At 46.4% G+C, this 22,026-nt stretch overlaps 1 protein-coding gene across 3 annotated transcripts in view; it reads left to right on the forward strand.

Annotated features, from left to right (window-relative positions):
- The window catches only part of Ttc21a (tetratricopeptide repeat domain 21A), a 35,648-nt gene that overhangs the window by 7,001 nt on the left and 6,621 nt on the right, over nucleotides 1-22,026 (forward strand). For all 3 annotated transcript variants that reach the window (XM_046437568.2, XM_046437569.2, XM_046437570.2), the window contains 14 exons: nucleotides 3,400-3,484; nucleotides 5,036-5,134; nucleotides 6,073-6,265; nucleotides 9,331-9,428; nucleotides 9,598-9,798; nucleotides 10,493-10,622; nucleotides 12,419-12,576; nucleotides 12,805-13,020; nucleotides 16,067-16,305; nucleotides 17,416-17,488; nucleotides 17,586-17,696; nucleotides 18,056-18,194; nucleotides 18,336-18,439; nucleotides 20,750-20,938. In XM_046437568.2, coding sequence (XP_046293524.1) covers nucleotides 3,400-3,484; nucleotides 5,036-5,134; nucleotides 6,073-6,265; nucleotides 9,331-9,428; nucleotides 9,598-9,798; nucleotides 10,493-10,622; nucleotides 12,419-12,576; nucleotides 12,805-13,020; nucleotides 16,067-16,305; nucleotides 17,416-17,488; nucleotides 17,586-17,696; nucleotides 18,056-18,194; nucleotides 18,336-18,439; nucleotides 20,750-20,938 — 2,035 coding nt within the window. The remainder of the gene's footprint in view (nucleotides 1-3,399; nucleotides 3,485-5,035; nucleotides 5,135-6,072; nucleotides 6,266-9,330; nucleotides 9,429-9,597; nucleotides 9,799-10,492; nucleotides 10,623-12,418; nucleotides 12,577-12,804; nucleotides 13,021-16,066; nucleotides 16,306-17,415; nucleotides 17,489-17,585; nucleotides 17,697-18,055; nucleotides 18,195-18,335; nucleotides 18,440-20,749; nucleotides 20,939-22,026) is intronic.

Below are 22,026 nucleotides of genomic sequence, written 5' to 3' on the forward strand. Positions count from 1 at the left end.
GGACAGGGAAGACTGGGGTAAGCAAACTAAATACACAGCCGTCAAGCATAAGGCCAGGGGCTATGGCCTGAGGTGAATAATTCAAGGAATCAAGGTGCAAGCTTATCATTTAGAAGAGATGTGGAGGGATCCACCCAAAGGACCCAAGGCAACGTGAGTTACAGGGTGGAAAATAGTGGCTATGAGGCATGGCTGAAGAGTGGGATGTGAGACTATTGGATTATTTAATTTTTTAAAACTATGGGCATGCTGTACTTCAATAAAAAAAAAAATTTAAGGAGGAATGGTCACTGGTATCTTTGAGAGAAGATTTAAAGGTGGGCACAGTCCCTACACCGGAGAGCAGGGTTCCAGGGCTATAGGAACTTGTGGGAGTCAGATTCCCAGTATGGCGACCTTGAAGCACTGCAAATAGAAATGGAGGTGAATTAAGGGGGAGGGTGAGTGATGGGAGGCTTATTGAGGGTGAGCTTTCCTAGATCACGTAAGATTGTCTCTTTAAACTCTAGCACTTTTAACTATTTTTATCACTGTCATTCTTACATGTATGATCCTAATTTTCCTCCCTAAAAGGAGTCAATGAACCATGACGCATCACTGTGAATTGCTATTGGATTATGTGGTGATATAAAGCACAGTTCTAGAAGGAAAAAAAAAAGGCCAACAAGCCTCCTCCTGCCCTTTGGAGGGTGCTGACCCTGATGATGACTAGAATTTGAGCTATAGAATTTGCCAATCAAAAAGTGGCACAGGTGCCACAGTACAATGCCTGTGTGATCCCTCAGCTCTCTCATGATGTAGACCTGGCCAGTATCTTGGCAAGAATTTGCTTTGGTGGCTTGGCCTTGGGCCAACAGCTTATCTGGAAGCACCTGGCTAAAGGCCAGACTAGGGGAGGGAGTAGGTGTGGACTCCCCCACCCTGGCCTTGTGTGCTCAAGAGTGGGAGACAGAGTTTGATACCACTGGTTGAGTCCAATACCCAGGCGCCATCCCCCATAGCTTTCCCAGCTAGTGATATTCAGAGAATTCTCTCATTTTTTAATATATATATATATATATTTAATTGTAGTTGGAAACAATACTTTTATTTTATTTTATTTATTTTTATGTGGTGGTGATGATCAAACCCAGTGCCTCGCACGTGCTAGGCAAGCTAAGCCACAACCCCAGCCCCCTCTCTCATTGTTTTGTTTTTTTTTTTGGTTTTGGTTTTTTTGGTACTAGGATTGAACTTAGGGCACTCAAGCACTGAGTCACATCCCCAGATGTTTTTGTATTTTATTTAGAGTCAAGGTCTCACTGAATCGCTTAGGGCCTCGCTAAATTGCTCAGGGCCTCGCTAAATTGCTCAGACTGGCTTTGAACTGGCGTGATCCTCCTGCCTCAGGCTCCCTAGCTGCTGGGATTACAGGTGTGTGCCACCGCACCTGGCTTTCATTGTTTTTTAAAACTTTACTTCATCTAGGTGTGTTTCCTGTCATCCTTATAGTATTTATTTTTCTTTGATTCTTTTTTTTCTTCATCAACCTTAAAATAGTTTGTCTCTTTTATTAGTCTTTTTTTTTTTTTTTGAGAGAGTGGGGAGAGAGAGCGGGGGGGGGGAGAGCGGGGGGGTGGAGAGAGAGAGAGAGAATTTTTTTAATATTCATTTTTTTTTTTTTAGTTTTTGGTGGACACAACATCTTTGTTTGTATGTGGTGCTGAGGATCGAACCCGGGCCGCACGCATGCCAGGCGAGCACGCTACTTACTGCTTGAGCCACATCCCCAGCCCTATTAGTCTTGTTAAAGAACCATCTAGATCCTGTTATATCTTTGTTTTTTAATTTATTTTTTTTCTGTTCATTATTATTTCCTGCCAACAGTGTCCTTTAGAGTTACTCTGTTGTTACTTCTAACTCCTGAATAGATGCCTAACTCATCCGTTTTTAGTCATACCTTAGAATTCATAAATTAGGTCTATGGATGTCTCTCAAAGTACCATTTTAGAATGTCTATACAGCCGGACGTGGTGGGGCATGCCTGTAATCCCAGCAGCTCCGGAGGCTGAGGCAGGAGGATCACAAATTCAAAGCCAGCCTCAGCAACTTAGTAAGGCCCTAAGCAACTCAGCAAGACCCTGTCTCTAAATAAAATACAAAGATGGTCTGGGGATGTGGCTCAGTGGTTAAGTGCCCCTGGGTTCAATCCCTAACACACACAAAAAAAATAAAGAAATGTCTTCACATTTGGATGTGTAGAATTTTCAGTATCATTTGCTTCTAACAATCATCTGATTCTCCTTCTGTTCATAAGTTATTTAAAAGTGTGTTGTTTTCTTTTTATTTCCAAATGCATACAGTTTGCATGCATTCAGAATCATCAGTTGGTCAGAACTCTCTGAATGTTGGTTATGCCCAATCATATTGGAATTTTGTATAATTTGGGTAACCCTCAATTAAACAGAAGGTCATTCCTTGACTAGGCTGAAAAATATGAAGTTTTCTATAAAGAAACAGCATATCAAAGTCCCCACAGTATGATCAGAAGCTGCACCTTCACAAGGACACATGACCGAATCCAAGGTTCCCTTTCCATCTTAACCACAGGCTGCCCCCACACTTCAGAACGTGGTACCAAGGTCAAGTCTAGTTAGTCAGGAATGAGTAGGTTTCTATAACAAACACACCCTCAAATACACACATACCATAACAGGTGATTTCTCTCTCTCGAGTGAAAGCTTGGGAGAGGGTTCATGGCTGGGATGGAGCGACTTTGTTGGACACCAGGCCCTCCTCTCTGGCTGCCCTACCATTCCTAGGGTGGTGTCCACATGGTCCTCATTCCAGACAGCAGGGAGGGGAAAGAGCAGAAAGGGAAGGCCTGCTGCCATAGCACACCTAGGTACCACACACATCACTTTCACTTATATCCTGTTGGCCAAAAATTAGTCACATGGCCACACGTCTCAGCTGCATAGGAACCCTGGGAAGTGTAGTCTTTATTCTGTAGCCATGTGCCTGGCTAGTTTGGGAGTTCTGTTATGAATAAAGAAGCCGGGGATGTAGCTCAGTGGTAGAGCACTTGCCTAGCATGTAGGAGGCTGTGAGCTCCATCCCCAGTACTTCCAAAATAGACAAAAGAAATTTGCCAGGCACAGCAATTAACGCCTGTAATCCCAGCAACTCTGGAGGCTGAGGCAGGAGGAACTCAAGTTCAAGGCCAGTCTCAGCCACTTTCTGAGACCCAGTCTCAAAACAAAAATAATAAGGACTAGGGATGTAGCTTGGTGGTAAGGTGCCTGTTTAATACCCAGTACTGAAAAAAAAATTAAAAAAAAAACAAGAGAGAATGAATACTAGAAGACGATCAGAAGTTGCCAATACTCTCAATTCATGTGGGTTTTCCTCCTATTTCAGAATCCTTGAAAAAGATGAAAGCAATATTGATGCCTGTCAGTTACTAGCTGTGCATGAGCTTGCAAGAGAAGGAAACATGACCATAGTAAGTTGTTTCAAGACTCAGAAGTTGATCCTTGAGACAGACAAGGAGGAACCCCTTATAACCCACCACATTACCACCCCACAGCCCCGAAGGATGCCCCTTGTGTCTCAGCAGCCTTCTCCCCAACCTATTCCCATAATTCCTGCCAAGAGGGTCTGCTCTGGTTTGGCTCTTTGGGCTGGACAGCTTAAGAGTAAGGCAGCTTTGGGCAGTGAGGTTGACACTGTCCTGCCACCTGCTACCTATGGGAGGTTGGGAAGGTATCTCCACCTTGGGAAAGCTTCAACCACTCATTTATAAAATGACATAATTCTGCAGAGCTGAGAAGTTATTCAAAAGACTGAGATGAGAAGTGAGAAAGTTCAGAACAGTGCCTGGTATACAGGAATAATTTGATTCATGTTAACTGCTAGTACAAGTCATGGTATTGTTTCAGAGTTTAGGAAATGCTACCTTTTTAGGGACTGGTTGGAACTACTCAAACAATGGTTAGGACCCAACCTGCTCCTAAGCCTTATATTTTCCCCCAGAAACCTAAATTTGCCCTTAAATGCAGTCAAAAATGACTAGAATATGAATAAAAATACAATGTTCAAACAGGCTATTAATTTCAAAAAGAGTTTGAGTATTTAGAGACAGGGTCTCACTGAGTTGCTTAGCACTTCACTTTTGCTGAGGCTGGCTTTGAACTTGGGATCCTCCTGCCTCCGCCTCCAGAGCCACTGGTATTACAGGTGTGCACTCTCTCTGGGGGGAAGCAGGAGGAAATGCCACCTTGGCAGGAACAGGACTCTACTTTGCTTCCTTCGGGTTGATCCCAAGGGCACAGTTAGCACCTAGTGTCCCTTCTTTACCCCCACCTCAAACCCTGGGATCTGCCCCTCTCCCCCACCAGCTGCCCAGTTCTAGTCCTGCCATGTTCACCCACCAGAGTGAACTCATGCCATCTCAGGTTTCTCTTTCAGCACATCTTTGCAGTTGAGAACTCCTAGGTGGGGAGTGAGCAGAGAACTCAATGGAAAAGCTTTAGATTAAGTCAGTCCCTTGGCTGGCTGGGTGGCCTCAGACCAATTTCCCAACCTTTCTGACCTTTCATCTGCTGTACTGGAAAGTTTGGAGAGTAGTGGCTGTGACTTACAGGGTTGTTGGGAGGGTTCACTGGACAGGCACCAATGTGGTGACTCATGTCAAAATGGAGAAGGTCTGGGCCTACCCAGGTGGTTTGCTGTGGGCCTGGCATGCTGTGAAGTGGCCACAGCGGGATGGCCCTGCTTCTTTCTCTGTGGGGCTAACAGGGCAGCTTCTCTTCACAAACTCAGGGCAGAGGAGCAAGCAGCTCTTGGGGCAGTAATGTCCCCCAAGTCTCCATCTGTGGGGCTTTGAAATAATTCTGTGCCTGGGCCATGCCAGTCCAGTTACATCTGAATCTCTGGGGTGGTGCCAGGACATGGGTATTGAATCTCCCAGTTGACGTGAATGTGCAGCCAGGTTCAAGAATCACTGCTCTAGTTTTACATGTTGCCTTCAACATTGTCTGTTTTGTCCCCACAGGCTGCTGATCACGTCAGAAATCTGATTAAAGTGTTAGAAATGAGAGAGCCCCAAAATCCAAGCCTCCACCTTAAAAAAATTATTGTGATTAACAGACTGGTAAGAAGGTTGTCTCCTGGTTTGTAAAATGGTGCTCGTCTCTGCTTTTCCTGGAAATCCAGGCTTTCACTGAAACTCTCTGGGCACCCTACCACTCGCCCTCCAGCTCAAACTTGGCCTTTCAGGCTAGTGGACTCTTGACTGCTAACCTGACATGTAGGCTCTGTCTGTCCCCTTGGTCCAGGTGCCCCAGCGATGCTATGAAGATCAGGGAGACGGGGTCCGAAGTGATCTTTGAGTGGCAGCATCCTTCTGGGGACAGAGGGTTGCATTGCAGCTACTGTGCAGAGCTACACCACCTCTGGCCCAGTACCCATACTCCTTCTATGGAAGGGACCTAGGAAGGCTGGCCTGCCTAGGCCTCTCTGATATCAGAGAAGTTCCAAATAGACCCAGTCACCAAAGAATCTGTGTCTTTTATCAGCAGCTACAGAATGAGAAGAAATTGTAACTACAAGGGCAGCTCTGAGGCCTCGGGAACCAGAACTGAGTTGCTGAATGCCTCTGGGTCACCATTTTCCCCTCTACCTGTACATCTGATTCTCTCGGGCTTATTCTCCTCCACACATGATAGGGAACATGGCAAATTGTAGCCTTTGAGACCAATTTCCACCACTGGACACAAAGAGCCTCTTCTCCCCCAGCTTCAATTTTTTTAAAAACCTCTTGGTGACTCCTTGGACCAATTAACTGCAGCCAGACAGGGAATGGATCCCTTGGGAAACCCTGTGGTGGAGGCAGGTCCTGCAGAGGTGGCCCACGGAAGGTCTTTTGGGAGATGGATGGCTCCATTAACTCAGCTGCCTAGACCCAGAGCACCTCTTGAGCTCTCTTGAGCCTACCCAGCCCTGCCAAAGTGTCCCCCATACTTCACATGGCCTTTCTCAGGCAGGCTGGACTGAGTGCTCTCCCCATTCCCATATGCCTCTTCCTTGCAGTGTGGGAACCACCAGGTGATTCTGCAGCTAGTGAGTAGCTTCATTGAACGCATCTTCATGGCCTCTCCCTCCTGTGCCCCTGTGGCCACAGAGCTGGGCTACCTCTTCATCCTGCAGAACCAAGTGAAGGAGGCATTTCTGTGGTACTCGGAGGCCATGAAACTGGATGAGAACAGCATGGCTGCCTTGACAGGTCTCTGCAGGCTGGGCGGGGAGTGGGGTGGGAGAGGGGGTAGGAGAGTGGGCGATCCAAACAGGGTGGCCTCCATGGGCCCAGAAAAGAGGTGCTGGGAAGCATTCACCCAGGAGATGTGTGAGTATTTGTCCTTTCCGTGGACATACAGTGTTGATGTAAGAGGCAGGGGAAGGCTCAGGAGTGTCATCAGAGCCACTCTGATCCATGCCAGACTCCAATACCCATACCCTGGCTCTCCTGGAGGACTGATGGCCTGAACCTCCTTCTTGATGGCTCTGCCTCTTTTCAGGGCCCATAGCCCAGTGTTGAGATGTTCTGCTTACGGAGGTCCCTGAGCTGGAAGGCCACCAGCGAGATAGTTTTAAGGATTTTACTTCCCCGTCTGCCCAGATGCTTTTTTCATTTTACACATTTTTTTAAAATATTTATTTTTTTAATTGTAGCTGGACATAAAACCTTTATTTTACTTATTTTTTTAGTTGTAGATGAGCACAATACATTTATTATTTTTATGTGGTGCTGAAGATTGAACCCAGGGCCTCACATTTGCTAGTGAGTGCTCTACCTCTGAGCCACACAACCCCAGCCCTCATTTTACACATTTTTAAAAAAGTCCCAACTCCATGGTCTCTATGAATTCTGAAGCAGTAGTGTTCGGTGTAGGTGAGGAAGCTTGGTAGTCCCCTGCTCAAGGTGGCTGGTTCTCATTTTGGCCCTGAGGAGCTGTGTGTTTGAGGGCAAGTCATTTCTCTCTCAACTGCAAGCTTCTCATCTGCACAGCACAGTTGTCAGAGTAATTGATCTTGACTTCTGGTTTAATGTGTCAGGCTAGCCCCTCAAATCCATGCCTCTCCTCCATCCCCCCAAAAATGAGACATTTAGAAAGATAATGAGACTATTACAGCCCTAGAAATAGGGGGAGATGCCTCTAGGGGACCAGGAATTTGAAGATCATCATATTTCTATATGATATAAGGCAAATGGCATCAAATATGCGGATTCCAAGCAGGTCTACAAACCTGTATGTGAGCGTAAGCAGAGCTAAGTCAGCTAAAGAAATTAGTAGACCAGCTTTCCCCAGAGAGTTCCAGGAAAAACACCACCACCAAAATAGCTCAAGCTCAGGGCCACCAGAGGCTGAGTGCAAAAGCATCCCATGGGGCACTCAGGGAGGTAAAGGGAGGATCATTGGAACCATTCTCCATCCAGAGCCTGGAATCAAAGAGGCTCTTGTTGGGTGTTGGGGCAGAAGGGAGAAGAGTGGTGCTCCAGAGGCCTTCCAATTATCACCAGGGCCATGAAGGACGAAAAGACTTGGCTGCTGGGCACTAACAGTCCCCCAGCAGCCTGAGTACCTCCCCAGTTCTTCAATCAAGGGAGCGCCCCAGCAGGCAGCCAGAGGGAAGTGCGTGGTCAGAAGGTCCCGCTCACTCACTCACAGGTGTTCTAGAATCTCTGACTTTCCTGGCCTGTCTGGAAAAATCAGTGACCTTAACAATTTGGAAGTCTGCCCAGCAGCTAATCCTCATCAGTCTAGTCCTGTGTATAAATCTGCTAGTCTGAAAGAGGCCTGAAGTGGAACATGCAAAGTGGGGGCCATTTGAGGAGCCAAGTTAGGGCTTGGATACAGAAGGGCCTATCTCCCCAAAATGCCTTCAGTGTTTGGAGAGGTGGTGGTTGTCAATAAATAAAGAACACACTACTCTGAGAAGGGTACAGAGAACCAAAAGAGAGTTACCAAAAATTAACATCGTAGGGGCTGGGGTTGTGGCTCAGCGGTAGAGTGCTTGCCTAGCACGTGCGAGGCACTGGATTCAACCCTCAGCACCACATAAAAATAAACAAATAAAATAAAGATATATTGTGCCCAACTATAACTAAAAAATATTTTTAAAAAATTAACATCGTGGCAAAATGAAAAATTCCTCAAACATGCCAAGTAGTGAGCTGACTAGAATTGAAAACCGAGAGGGTGTTTAGGAAAGCCATCATGAACAAATACACCAGAATGTCCAGGAAATATTTGGAAAAAAAGAATAGCAGGGAAAGAGAAGTTTGTCCTTCTAACATAAAATATATCACAAGCCAAGCATGGTAGTGAAGACCTGTAATCTCAGCTGAGGCAGGAGGATTGCCAAGTTGGAAACCTCCCTGGGCAATTTAGTGAGACTCTGTCTCAAAATAAAATGAAAAAGGCTGTGGGATGTAGCGTCGTGGTGGAGTGCTTACCTAGCATGCGTGAGACTCTGTATTCTAGCCCTATCCCTGAAAAAAAAAAAATACCCCGTATCACAAGACTACAGTAGTGAAGTGAGGCCAGCACTGACTAGAATAGACAAACTGACAAATGGGACACACAGGCCTGATTTCAAACTGGTAAGTTGTCCAGTAATTTCTGGTTGGGCATCTGGCTTTCCATTATGAAAGACATAAAGGTAGTCACCATCATATACTACACTCAACAATAAATTCAATTTTTTGGATTTTTTTTTTTCATTGTTTGATTTTGCAAGGCTAGAGATCAAACCCAGGGCCTCCTGCATTCTAGGCAAGTGCTGTATCACTGAGCTATACCCTGAGCCCCCAAAATGCATATGTTTGAGTTGTGCATATATGTATACATTAATAATAAATATTTAGAAAAATACTTTAAAGAATACATCCCAGGGCTGGGGTTGTGGCTCAGTGGCAGAGCGCTTACTTAGCATGTGTGAGGCACTGGGTTCGATTCTCAGCACCATGTATCAATAAATAAAATAAAGGTCCATTGACAACTAAAAATATATATATATTAAAAAAAAGAATACATCCCAAATTGCTAATTGTGGTTATCATTAGAGAGAGTCTTAAAGGCAGAGCTGGGGATGTTTTTCTATTATTGCCTTATCATTTCAATTCTTTCCCATGAGGATGTGTTGCTCTTAAACTTGTGAGGGTGTTGGAAAAGATCCCCTGCCCCAAAGAGCCCTCCCTTCCACTGTCTCTTCCAAGCCTTTTGACCAGATGTTCTGCTGGCTCTGCTTCTGAGCTGGCTGCTCATCCTTGTTCTGTCCTATTAACAGGAATCATCTGGTGCCAGATCTTAAAAGGCCACCTGGAAGAGGCTGAGCACCAGCTGGAATTCCTGAAGGAGGTGCAGCAGTCCCTCGGGAAGTCTGAGGTCAGAGCTCCCCAGAGGCATGGCATGCTCCAGGGCTGCCTCTCTGGCTCTCCTTCCATCCCCAGTTCACAAGAGAGGGCAGCCAGAATGGCCTGGACCTCTGCTTTGCCCTCCCCAAGAACTCTGCCCAGGCTGGCATTGGCTGAGACTCAGGCTCTCTCTCCCACAGTTGCTGGTTTTCCTCCAAGCCCTTTTGGCATCCAAGAAGCATAAGGGGGAGCAGGAGGCCACGGCGCTTCTGAAGGAGGCAGTGGAGCTGCACTTCTCCAGCATGCAGGGCCTCCCCCTGGGCCCCGAGTACCTCGAACAGCTAGACCCCCTCTTCCTGGTCTGCATCGCCAAGGAATACTTGCACTTCTGCCCCAAGCAGGTTAGGGGAAGGCCCATCTTCACCGTGGGGGCCACAGTACAAGTGTGGGTGGTGCCCACCTGAAGGACAGGGGAGGGACCTTATCTGTCCAGTCATCAGGACAGTCTGAGCCTTGGGCAATCAGAATTTTTCAAATGTGGACATGTGGCTCCCAACTCATCCAGGAGGTTGTTCCAGTGCAGATTCTGATGTTACAGGTGAGGCCCAAAGTCCTGCATCTCTAACAAGCTCCGAGGGATGCTGAGGCAGCTGGTTCAGGCTAACACTCCTGGAGGAGCAGGACACTGGCCATGCACCTGCTGTGTCCTAGACAGCACTTGGCTCCCCTCTCCCCAGAAGGCTTCTAAGAACAATGTTAGTGTGTGCTCATTCAACCTGCTTTCCCTACCACACAGGATTCCTTGTGGGCAAGGACCACGTTTTCACAAGTCTTAATACCCCCTCCCCAGTACATTGTAATGAGTCAGTCAACAAAAATTCATTGGGTGCAATGCCTTGAACCAGACACCATTCTAGGTATTGGGGACACAGCAGTGAGCAGAACCAAGTCCCCATTCTCTGGTGTGTGCTCTAACACTAGGTGGTACAGGGGGATAATAAGCAAGTAAATTCCTCTACTGAGAGCGTTTCTCAGGGCTCCAGGAGTCTCTTAGAATGGGGCAGATGACACAGCCAGCCACTCATGTTCTTGTAGCCCCGGGCACCAGGCCAGATCCTGTCTCCACTTCTTAAACAAGTCACTGTGATCTTGAGTCCTGTCGTGAAAGCAGTCCCAGCTATGATGGAACCCCTCTTTGTGATGGCTCAGGTCAAGTATCTTTCAGGTAGGTCCTGGAAGCTGGGGGGGGTGGGGGCTGTGTCTTCTCACATCTCTTTATCTGCTCGGACACCTGACAGGGCTTCTGTACCCCCCGCCCCGGCTGTGTCCACATGCACACTCATGCTGTATGCACACATGCAGACACACAAGCCTGCCCTCCTGGCCTGCCCACTCAGTCCAGCCTCGTCTGCCAGTAACCTTCCTGGCCTCCCTCACCAGAGAGGTCTCTCCCACCCAGGCCTTTTGCAGATTACTTACTTGATCTATGCGGGTAGTACTGAAGAACTTCTGGGATACAGTAATACTCCAAGTAGACAAAAGTTTCCTTACAGAGCTTGCACTCTAGTAAGAGGAAGTAGATGAACAACTGAGCACCTGGTGTTGTTTGTTAGAATGTGACATGCGACAGAGAAAAGTAAAATAAGGAAGCAAGGAAGAGGATGTTAATGGGAATCAGTGTGAAAAGAGTTACCGTGAGGCTTTCAGAGCTCCTGGGTACACAGATCAGCACCCTGCCAGCTTCCCCCAGCTCGAGGGCCAGCCACTAGAGTGAGAAGGAAAGAGAGGGAGACAATTTATATAGGTGTCCTCTCTAGGCACACAGCCATCTCCAGAAGTTATTATGTGGCCTTTCATCCCATCCTGTCTGCCTGAAAGCCAGGCCAATCTAGTCTGGGGAGTTCTACAGGATCCAAAACACAGTACTACCGTGCATCTGTCCTCCAGTACTACATTATGTGGGGTGCACTCTGCTGAGAGCTCCCCATTGTCATCCTTGTTCCCTCCATGATCATCTGGGAGCCAGGTTTACCCACAGCTTCAAGGTCTCCTGGGTTCAAGTCCAGGGCAGGAGCACTCCCCCAGGAGTGCTAGCAGCCACCAGCTGGCCCCAGCTGGTTTGGGGCCCAAGCAAAGTCTCCAGGTGCTTAGGTTGCCATGGTGACCTCTTTCCATTTCCACAGCACACAAGAGAGTAGGGAGCTTGGAATCCAGAAGCAGGTACACCCTACCTACCCATGCAGGTTAGGGACTGCAGGTGGGAGACTGTTGAGGGACCTGGCTGCAGAGGGAGGAAGCTCCCTACCAACTCATAATACCTCAGCCCCAGGCTGGCACCACCACCCCATAAGCACCAGCCTGGCTGCAAGGAGATCCCTTGGCCCCTTAGTGCCAGGGGATTCAGAGATCTGGTTCAGGAGACTGGTGGGTTTGCCCTTCAATGTGGTCTTTGTCCCTTTGAGCTGAGTGGCTAACATCACTGGAGCCCTAGTTCCTATACCTGAAAGACAAAGATCAGGGCTGGGGATGTAGCTCAGTGGCAGAGCACCTGCTTAGCATGTTTGAAGCCCTGGGTCCTATCTCTAGCAGCAACCTTGCAGGTAATACCAACCTTACAGGGCCACACAGATGTTAGATCAGACTTTCCAAGGTGATTTGCACATGTTGCACATTCGTAAGCTGAGACTATCATAGTTGCTGCTGTTATAGCTTTGGTTCTGCTCTTAGTTATGGGAATTGAGATTTCATTTTCCCCTGAGCTTCTGGATGGAGCAGCAAAGTGACTTAGCTGTCTCCTTGAGGTCAAAGAGGCAAGGAGAATGTTGGACCTAGATTTAATTGTCCTGGCTTTTGTCCAGATCAAGGCAAAACTGTAGTTTTAATTTTAGGAAGAGACCCCCTAAAGCAGAGCAGAACTGGGTAAAATGCCCAGTGTAGGTGCACAATCCATCCTGCCTCCACCTGTTGGACAACAGGTCCCCGGGGACCCCTGTTTTGCAGAGCTTTGTTTCTGGTTTCTAGGGGAGCTGGAGAATGCCCAGAGCGTCCTGCAGCGTTGCCTGGAGCTGGACCCCACGTCTGCAGATACCCACCTCCTCATGTCCCAGATCCACCTGGCTCAGGGCAACTTTGCTATGTGCTCCCACAGCTTAGAGCTGGGTGTCAGCCACAACTTTCAGGTGAGGGTCCCCTGTACTCTGCTGCCCACTCAGCATCCCAAAGCCAAGCTACCTATAGCTCCCACTTTCCTCGAGAGTGAGGCAACCCCAGGAGCCACCTGCATCCCTCAGACCCTCTGCTGCCCTCAGGTGGTTCCCTGGCTCTGGCTCCCGTGGTTTCCTCCAGTGGCTGCTGTGAGCAGCAGCAGTGGTGAGCTGGAGCCCCACACTCTGTTGTGTTCCTCCTAGGTCCGAGACCACCCCCTCTACCACTTCATCAAGGCCAGGGCCCTCAACAAATCTGGAGACCATCCAGAGGCCATCAAGACACTGAAAATGATCATGAAACTGCCAACTGTGAAGGTGGAGGAAGGCAAGAAGTTTCGTGGGTCTCCCTTGCCGCCCAGAGAGCGAGTGTCCATCCTGCTGGAACTGGCAGATGCCCTCCGGCTGAATGGGGAGCTGGTGAGCAACGCTGTGCTCTCTTCCCTTGGGACTGGGGCAAGTTGGAGGCCCCAGGTCAACCTGAGAACCAGCTCTCTGATTCTTTGATGTTTGCTGGTGCCAGCATTTGGTCCCTTATTCAGCTGGGAGCATGCCTCTCCCATTGCCTAAAAGGCTTTAGTGGCTCCCATTGCCCTTGAGGTAAGTCCAGACCCTACTAGGTCCTGCATGACCTGGTCCCTGTCTACCCTAATGTCCCCATGAGAATCTCAGAGAGGCAGAGCACACAGGCTCAACAGGGTCACCAACAATGGTTGTGCAGATTGGGTATTGCACAGATTCAGTGGATGCCAGTCACACCATAATCTTTTATGTGCTGTGTCTTCTTTGTTTGGAGTTTTGCAGTACCCAACCTGCTGAACATATAAAGCAGCCCCAAGGCCTTGGAGGGTCTGGCTGGACAGAGGCAGAAAGCACCTGGGTTATCTTCAGCTGGTCCATGGGAGCGATGGGGAACACAGAGGCAGGAACAGGCCTTGGGGGAAGCTGTACTCTGCAAGTTCATTTGACCTCACAGGCCTCTGGCCTCACCAGCTCACAGGAAGAGGTCTGTCCAGGGCCATGTCTGTGATCCATGTATACTGGAGCCTCTAGCCTTCTCCTGCAATGATTCTGATGTAGAGAGGGATCTAGGCCTTTTTTCCTTACAGATAAAAATATCACTGGGCTAGGGTAGAGTGCTCACCTTCCATGCACAAGGCCCTGGGTTCCATCCCTGGAATCACAGGGAGAAAATGAAAAAGTTAAAAACTGCCTTCTTCCAAATGTGCCAAGAGGAACAAAAGAATTAAAAGTAGAGGAGTTTGGGGGTGGTCACAAGAATAATTATTAATTTAGTCACTCATTCAGCTGACAGTGTGTCCAGTGGCACTGACAGAAAGACAAGCCACCCAGGCCCTTGTCTTTCCAATTCTCAGGGGCGGGTGGGGCGGGTGGGGTTGGGGGTCATGGCCAGGGAGAGACTGGAGATGCCTCCATTACTTGAACCTTGATAAACTGGGGTTGTGCACAGTCCTCGGGGAGAAGCTGGGACATTCCTGGAAGAACCCAGTTCTAGCCTCTGCAAGAGGGAACGATAGATCAGACAGGCAACAGCCAACACAGGCATCATTGTATTCCTATAGAAGGCAGAACAAGCTGGACGTGGAGTCACCTGCCTGTAATATCCCAGAGGCTGAGGCAGGAGGATCAGAAGTTCAAAGCCAGCCTCAGCAACTTAGCGAGACCCTGTCTCAAAATAAAAGAAAAAAATGGCTGGGGATGTTGCTCAGTGGTTATTGCCCCTAGGTTCAATTCCTGATACCAAAAAAAAAAAAAAAAAAAAAAAAATGGAACTGGAAAAGCAGCAAAGATGTAATAAGAGACAGAAGAGACAAGTTCTTTTAGGGAAGATGTGAACCAGAAAATTGGGCTCTTTATGTTAGAGAAATTATAGCAAAATCAAGACAAAGAAATGTCTTCAGAGTAACACCCTAAGGAAGTGGCGGAATCAAAGGTTCACGGTGTGAGTGGAGCTTCCTGTGAGCATCTAGGCAGAGAGCAGTTCACCCCTGTGAAAAAAGAAGTTCCCCTCAGACTCTTAGCCATTCTAGATTCAGGAAAACAATAAGACAACATTAATAAATGCATGGAAAGGTGTCCCTCAGGATGTCTTTCGTGTATAAATGCAATAAAGGACACTAGAAAATGGAATAACTCAAGCAATGTAGTGTTAGCTACATGTTTCTGAAAAATCTACTTGTAGATATAATCAAACCAATCAAAATATGAAATAAAATGAAATTTTATTTTATTTTATGATCGGGGAAAATTTTTGAGGTATAATAGGATAAAAATTCAATCCAATTAAACATAGAACTAAACTAAATAAATCTAATTACACTTAAACAACAGGTAATTTTGACACTAATCCAGTATAATGGCTAAATTCTTGACATAAAAGCTATTAAAATAGCAATAGTTTCACTATGACATCACATGAAAAGGTTCAGGGAGAGAGGGTAGGAAGGGAAGGTAGGGAATAATAGGAGCATACAAATTTCCTTTTTTAGATGTACTGGGAATTGAACCCAGGGATGCTCTGTCACTGAGCCACACACCCCAACCCTTTTTATTTTGTAACTTTGAAACAGGGTCTCACCAAGTTGCCCAGACTGGCCTCAAACTTGCGATCCTCCTGCCTCAGCCTCTCAAGTCTCAAAGTAAAAAAAATAAATAAGACTCAGGATGTGGCTCAGTAGTACAGCACCCCTGGTTTCTATCCTCAGTACTCCCCCCCCAAAAAAAGTGGAAACAAAATAAATTGACAAAAAGCCCAAGAACATATATCTATGACAATGAAATGAAGTAAATATACCTACAAAATAAAAAAGAGATTTCATAGTGGGGTTTAAGCAAGCAAGCAGTGGAAGCCACTCCAAAAACTAAAATGAATTAAAAGGGAAAAGATGGTACAAACATACAGGCTAACAGAAAGCAGAGCTTGAGACGTAAATGTCTGGGAAGGTTGAATTCCAAGCAAAAAGCACCAAAAATGGGCAGAGAGAAAGTAACTCAGTTGACCTTTATGTGCTGATTACCAGAACATTCAAATATCCTTGGCCAAGAGCAAGAAAATACAACAAACCATGCCCATAGTTCTCACATAGGAGGGAATTGGAACTTGATTTTGAGGTAACAGGCAGGTTTTTACAGTTAGGAGTTCCTGTACCCGCAAGCTAAGCAGGCTCCTCTGTCACCATCTCACCAAGAACAGTGGCCATGGACCTTCGGAGGTCTCTCTCCTCCTGCCTCCAAAGCTGCTCCAAGGGTATCTGCTCCTTGACTTTCCAGTAGCAGGTCTGCTCCTGGCTGAACCCAGCTCAGACTCATGTTTCATTCCTCTCCCAGGACAAGAATGGGAATGGTGATTGCTTTAAGTTTCCCAGAAGATTTCAAGTGTTGTCAGGCCACCTGTAGTGGATGACACCAAATGGAGGCTCTGTCTATTTTGGTTCCCATGTTTTAGCATGAGGCCACCAAAGTCATGCAAGATGCCATTAATGAATTCAGTGGTACATCAGAGGAGATCCGCATCACCATTGCCAACGTGGACTTGGCCCTAAGCAAGGGCAATGTGGACATGGCATTGAGTATGCTGAGGAACGTCACTCCCAAGCAGCCCTGCTACATGGAAGCCAAGGAGAAGATGGCCAGCATCTACCTGCATACCTGCAAAGACATCCGCCTCTACATTGGATGCTACCGGTGAGTCCCAGCAGCAGCATAGTGACAGATTCTCCTCTGATGGTATCTTGGGGTGTTTCCTTCAACCTGGATCTCCAGAGTGTGTTCTTGGAGTGCATTGGCCAAAATATGGAATTTCCCTCAGGTCAGTAAGCCCTGACTGTGGATGAGTTCTAGGACACAGAACTGATAGGCCCTTAGCCCTGCTTGCCTCCCCACCCCCTGCACCCTTGCATGGTTCACATTCTGGTGGGAAACTGTGGGCCTGGATGCTAGAGCAGACACAGAAGGAACCATGGGAGCATACTTCCTCCCTGACCCCTGGTTCTGCCTGTCCCTGAGAATATATACAGTGACTTGGATGTGACTAGTGTGGAGTGGTTGAGGATGGAGAGCCCCAAACCTCTGTCTCTTTATGACTTGATGGCAGGACCTCAGAGGTACCTTCCTTCCCAGTACTTTTCTTCAGAAAAAAAAAATTACTCTAGGCAATTTCAGGAGTGTGGGGTGGGTGGTGGGTGAGAGGAATGCTGAGGGGTTGGAGGGAGACATCCAGCAGTTGGGGGTTCTTGTACCCCCAAGCTAAGCAGGCTCCTTTCTCACCATCCCAGCAGTGGGAAATGAATCAACAAGAGGCTGTCTGGTCAGATGAGAGTCTTATTTTATTTATTTATTTATTTTGGCGGTGCTGAGGATCAAACCCAGGGCCTTGTGCCTGTAAGGAAAGCACTCTACCAACTGAGCTACCTCCCCAGCCCCAGATGAGAGTTTTAGAAAGAGCATTGTGGGGCTGGAGATGTAGTTCAGTGGTAGAGTGCTTGCCAAGCATGTGCTAGGCCCTGGGTTCTATCCCCAGCACAGAGAGAGAGACAGACAGACCACAGGCACACAAAGATAGAGACAGAGAGAGATTGGGAGACAGAAAGGAGAGAGAGACAAGACTAAAAACTTCTACAAGGCAAGGAGAGCCTGACTAAGGTAGCTAGCGCAGTGCCTCGTGCACAGGTGGATTCTCAGTAACTATTGGCTGATGAATGAGCATCAGCCGGAATCAGTAGCAAAGAATAGGAGATGGCTTCAGGACTGTGAGGGATGCACAGACCTGAGAGAAGCTTTTGGTTATTCCTGCAGGGAACTCTGTGAACATCTGCCCGGCCCCCACACCAGCCTGCTTCTTGGTGATGCTTTCATGAATATTCAGGAAGTGAGTGAGGGACCCCACAGCCTTGCCAAATAGCCCCCCAGTCTCACTTCTCCAGTTGGAGAGAAGAGATAAGACTCCCGGTTACTTCCCCCACCAGCCTGAAAAGGCCCTAGAGGTCTATGACGAGGCCTATAGGAAGAACCCGCACGACGCCTCCCTGGTCAGCAGGATTGGGCAAGCTTATGTGAAGACCCACCAGTATGCCAAGGTCAGACTGGTCTGGGGTGGCGCAGGGTGGGCCTCCCAACAGCGAGGGGAAGGGAGGATGCATGAGTGGAGGGCTCTGGATTGGAGGAGGATGGTTGAGCCCCCATCCCAGCTCCCTGCTCCCACAGTGTCCCTTTGGGATAAGATACATAAGGGGAGATGTCAGTGACACCCACCACAGCCCATGCCTGCTCCAGCTGAGGCCTGAGCCCTGTGCCAGCTGGGAGGCCCTTTGCCTCTTAGGCTTCTGCATTCTGGAGGGGCACATGAATGGGATGTGGTGGCCACCAAGCGGTATGTAGTGTCAGGCACTCCAGTGCAGAATGAGGCCTGAGGCCTTCATTTCCTGTTTGCTCTAAGGCAATTAATTATTATGAGGCTGCCCAGAAGATTAGTGGGCAGGACTTTCTGTGCTGTGATCTGGCTGAACTGCTCATGAAGCTAAAGAAGTTCAACAAAGCAGAAAAAGTTTTGAAACAGGCACTGGGACGTGACTTTGGTGAGGCAGCATTCTAACCCACCCTAAATATGTGGAGCAGGCATACTGCCCCCTGGTCCTTCCCCACATTGCCTGGGCTTCCAACCACCAATCCAGCTTCCCAGGGACCGCTGAGCACTCATTTGAGTTTTCTTTTCACAGCCAAAGACTTCCCATCCATGATGAATGATGTTAAGTGCTTGCTTCTGCTGGCAAAAGTTTACAAGAACTATAAAAAAGAAGATGTGGTAGATACTTTGAACAAGGTAATTAACCCTGAACACTCAAGCTCTTTCTCTGCCATTTCCCAATAGTTGCTACAGAAGGAGGAAGGATAGGGCTGCAGATCTGGGAGGCCTCAGACCTCTTTCTCAAGAGAGGCTGGGCTTCACCTCTGACCTTCACCTTCCATTTATTTCCCCAGTGATCATGCTCTGGGCTGGGCTAGGGAAGGCCAAAGGTAAGGTGGTAACTGTTTCCAAGAATAATGGCAATTTTTAACTTTTTTTCACATTTTTAATTTGTGTGCTATAGCTGTGCATAATGATGGGATTTTTATTACATATTCATACATGTACACATTATATCATATATTTTATTACATATTCATACACGTACACAACATATCCTATATGTTGGAGTATTGACCCTACATTTTCTTCTAGAAGAAAATTAAATTATAATATAATTTAGCCAATATCACTCCTTAGGATTTCCCCCCCTCCCTTCCCATCTCCCACCCTTTGGTCCCTTTCCTTTACTGGTCTCTCTGACTTCCATGAGCTCTGACCCCACCTTTCTTTTCGTTTTTATTCTCTAGCTTCTGCATAGGAGAGAAAACATACAACTGTTGACCTTCTGAGTTTTACTTATTTCACTTCACCTAATGGTCTCTAGTTCCACCCATTGTCCTGCAAATGATATAATTTTATTTTTCTTTATGACTGAATAAAACTCCATTATGTATATATACCACATTCTCTTTATCCATTTATCCATTGATGGACACCTAGTCTGTTGCAATAGTTCAGCTATTTTGAATTGTGCTGCTATAAACATGGGTCTGCATGTGTCACTGTAGTAAGATGACTTTAATTCTTCAGGATAAATACCGAGGAGTGGGATAGCTGAGTCATATGGTGATTCCATGCCTAGTCTTTTTGGGACCCTCCATACTGATTTCCTTAATGGTTGTACTAATTTAAAATCCCTCCAGCAGTGTAAAAGTGTTCCATTTTCTCCACATCTTCTCCAGCATTTATTATTATTTGTATTTTTGATGACCGCCATTCTGACTGATGTGTGATGAAATCTCAGTGTAGTTTTGATTTTCATTTCCCTAATTGCTAATGATATTGAATGTTTTTTCATGTATTTGATGGTCATTTGTATTTCTTCTTTTGAGAATCATCTGTTTAATTCATTTGCCCATTTATTAATTGGATTGATTATTGGTGTAAAGTTTTTTGAGTTATTTTTATATTCTAAATATTAATCTTCTGTCAGAGGGTAACTAGCAAAGATTTTCTCCCATCTTGTAAGTTCCCTCTTCACATTCCTGATTGTTTTCCTTTGCTGTGCAGAAGCTTTTTAATTTGATGCCATTCCCATTTATTAACTCTTGGCATTATTTCCTGAGTTTTAGGGGTGATATTGAGAAAGTTATTGCCTGGGCCTATATGTTGGAGTATTGACCCTATATTTTCTTTTAGAAGTTGAATAGTTTCTGGTCTAATTTCAAGGTCTTTCCTCCATTTGGAGTTGATTTTTGTGCTAGATAAGAGATAAGGGTCTAGTTTTATTCTTCTACATATGGATAACCAGTTTTCCCTGCACCATTTGTTTAAAAGACTGCTTTTTCTCCAATGTGTTTTTGACACCTCTGTCAAGGATCAGATAGCTGCAGATGTGTGGATTTGTCTGTGTGTCTTCTATTCTGTACCATTGGTCTATGTGTCTGTTTTTGTACCAGTACCATGCAGTTTTTGTTACTATAGCTCTGTAGTCAGGTATTGTGATACCTCCAGCATTGCTTTTTTTGGCTTAGAATTGCTTTGATTATTCTGCATTTTTTATTTTAGGACTGGTTTTTGTAGTTCTGTGAAGAATGTCATTGGTATTTTGATGGAGATTACATTGAATATTAGATTGCTTTTGGTAATATGGCCATTTTAACAATATTAATTAATTCTGCCTATCCATGAACATAGGAAGTCTTTCCATCTTCTAAGGTCTTCTTCAATTTTTTCTTTAAGTGCTGTACCATTTTATTATGGGTCTTCCACTTCCTTGGTAAGGCTTATTCCTAGTTTTTTCTTTTTCTTTCTTTCTTTCTTTCTTTTTGGAATTGTTTTCTTGATTTCTTTGTCAGCAGATTCATTATTATAGGAAAGCTATTTATTTTTGTATGTTTATTTTGTAACCTGCTACTTCGCTGAATTTATTAGCTCTAACAGTCTAAGCATATTTGAGATGCCCTACCTAACATTGCTAGCTCTGAAATAAGGACTTGGGACTTTCTGTGAACTGGCACACTGGGGCTCTGAGTTTCTGATCCTGACTATTGGTTTCCCAAGGCCTTGGACCTCCAGTCTCGGATACTGAAGCGGATTCCACTGGAGCAACCAGAAATGATCCCCTCCCAGAAGCAAATGGCAGCCTTCATCTGTATCCAGTTTGGGGAGCACTACTTGGCAGAGAAGGAATATGCCAAGGCAGTGCGTTCTTATAAGGATGCCCTCTCCTACTCACCCATTGACAATAAAGTGAGTGGCCCCAAAACAAGACCTTGCTTCTTCTGTCAGGGCAGCATGCCATGCTGAGATCATTGACCAGGTGCAGAGGCTGGTTTCTTCTCTGAAGAGCTGCCGTGCAAAGGGAGTGAGAGCCCAGCCAGCCACAGCCTCTGGGATGAGGCAACTGCTCCAGTCAACCTGGGCCCTCCCCAGCTGCAACTCTTGGAGCAAAGCTGTACTGGGGAAGCTATTACTAAAAGTCATGTTAGAGTGACATTTTCCAGCCTCTGTTGGAGACAGGGAGATGATGAGAGTTGTGGATGTCAGTGTTGCTTGGGCATGAAGCCCAGGCTAAACTTCCAATTGGTTTTAGGGTCATGAGAGGGTTTAGTTCTAGATGAAGTCACAGTGGCTGGAGTTCACACTAAGAATAGATACAAACCAGGTATAGTGCATGACTACAATACCTGCAACTCAGAAGGCTGAGGCAGGAGGATCATAAGTGTGAGACCAGCCTGAGCAACTTAGCAAGGTCCTAACCAATTTAGCAAGACCCATCTCAAAATAAAAAAATAAGACTAGGGATGTAGCTCAGTGGTAGAACACCCCTGGTTCCATCCCCAGTATCAAAAAAAAAAAAGAAAAGAAATAAAGAAAAGAAAAAAGCTAAGAATAGATACAGAGCTTAGTAAGAGATCCATTCATTCAGTTAATATTCGCTCAGTTAACAGGTACCTAATATATGCCAGGTGCTGTCCTAGGCTTGGAGAAGGTGGATCAAGATGTGGTCACTTGGGGCTGGGGATGTGGCTCAAGCGGTAGTGCGCTCGCCTGCCATGCTTGCAGGCCTGGGTTCGATCCTCAGCACCACATACAAATAAAGATGTTGTGTCTGCCAAAAATTAAAAAATAAATATTAAAAAAAAAAAAAGATGTGGTCACTACCCACAGATTACTGTCAGGAAATGGGAACAGATGATGAGACAGCTGTAATATGCACCTGCATGTGGATGCAGACACTATGGGGATGCAGAGGAAGGGTACCTAGGGCACAGAGGGCTCCCCAGATGGATGAGTTTGGAGCTGAAGCTGACAGATGAGTAGCCAGGCCCCAACTC

The sequence above is a fragment of the Marmota monax genome, unplaced genomic scaffold (assembly GCF_021218885.2).
Source record: "Marmota monax isolate L192 unplaced genomic scaffold, Marmota_monax_Labrador192_F-V1.1 WCK01_AAM20220418_F8-fsc00021, whole genome shotgun sequence".
NCBI classification, from domain to species: Eukaryota; Metazoa; Chordata; class Mammalia; order Rodentia; family Sciuridae; genus Marmota; species Marmota monax.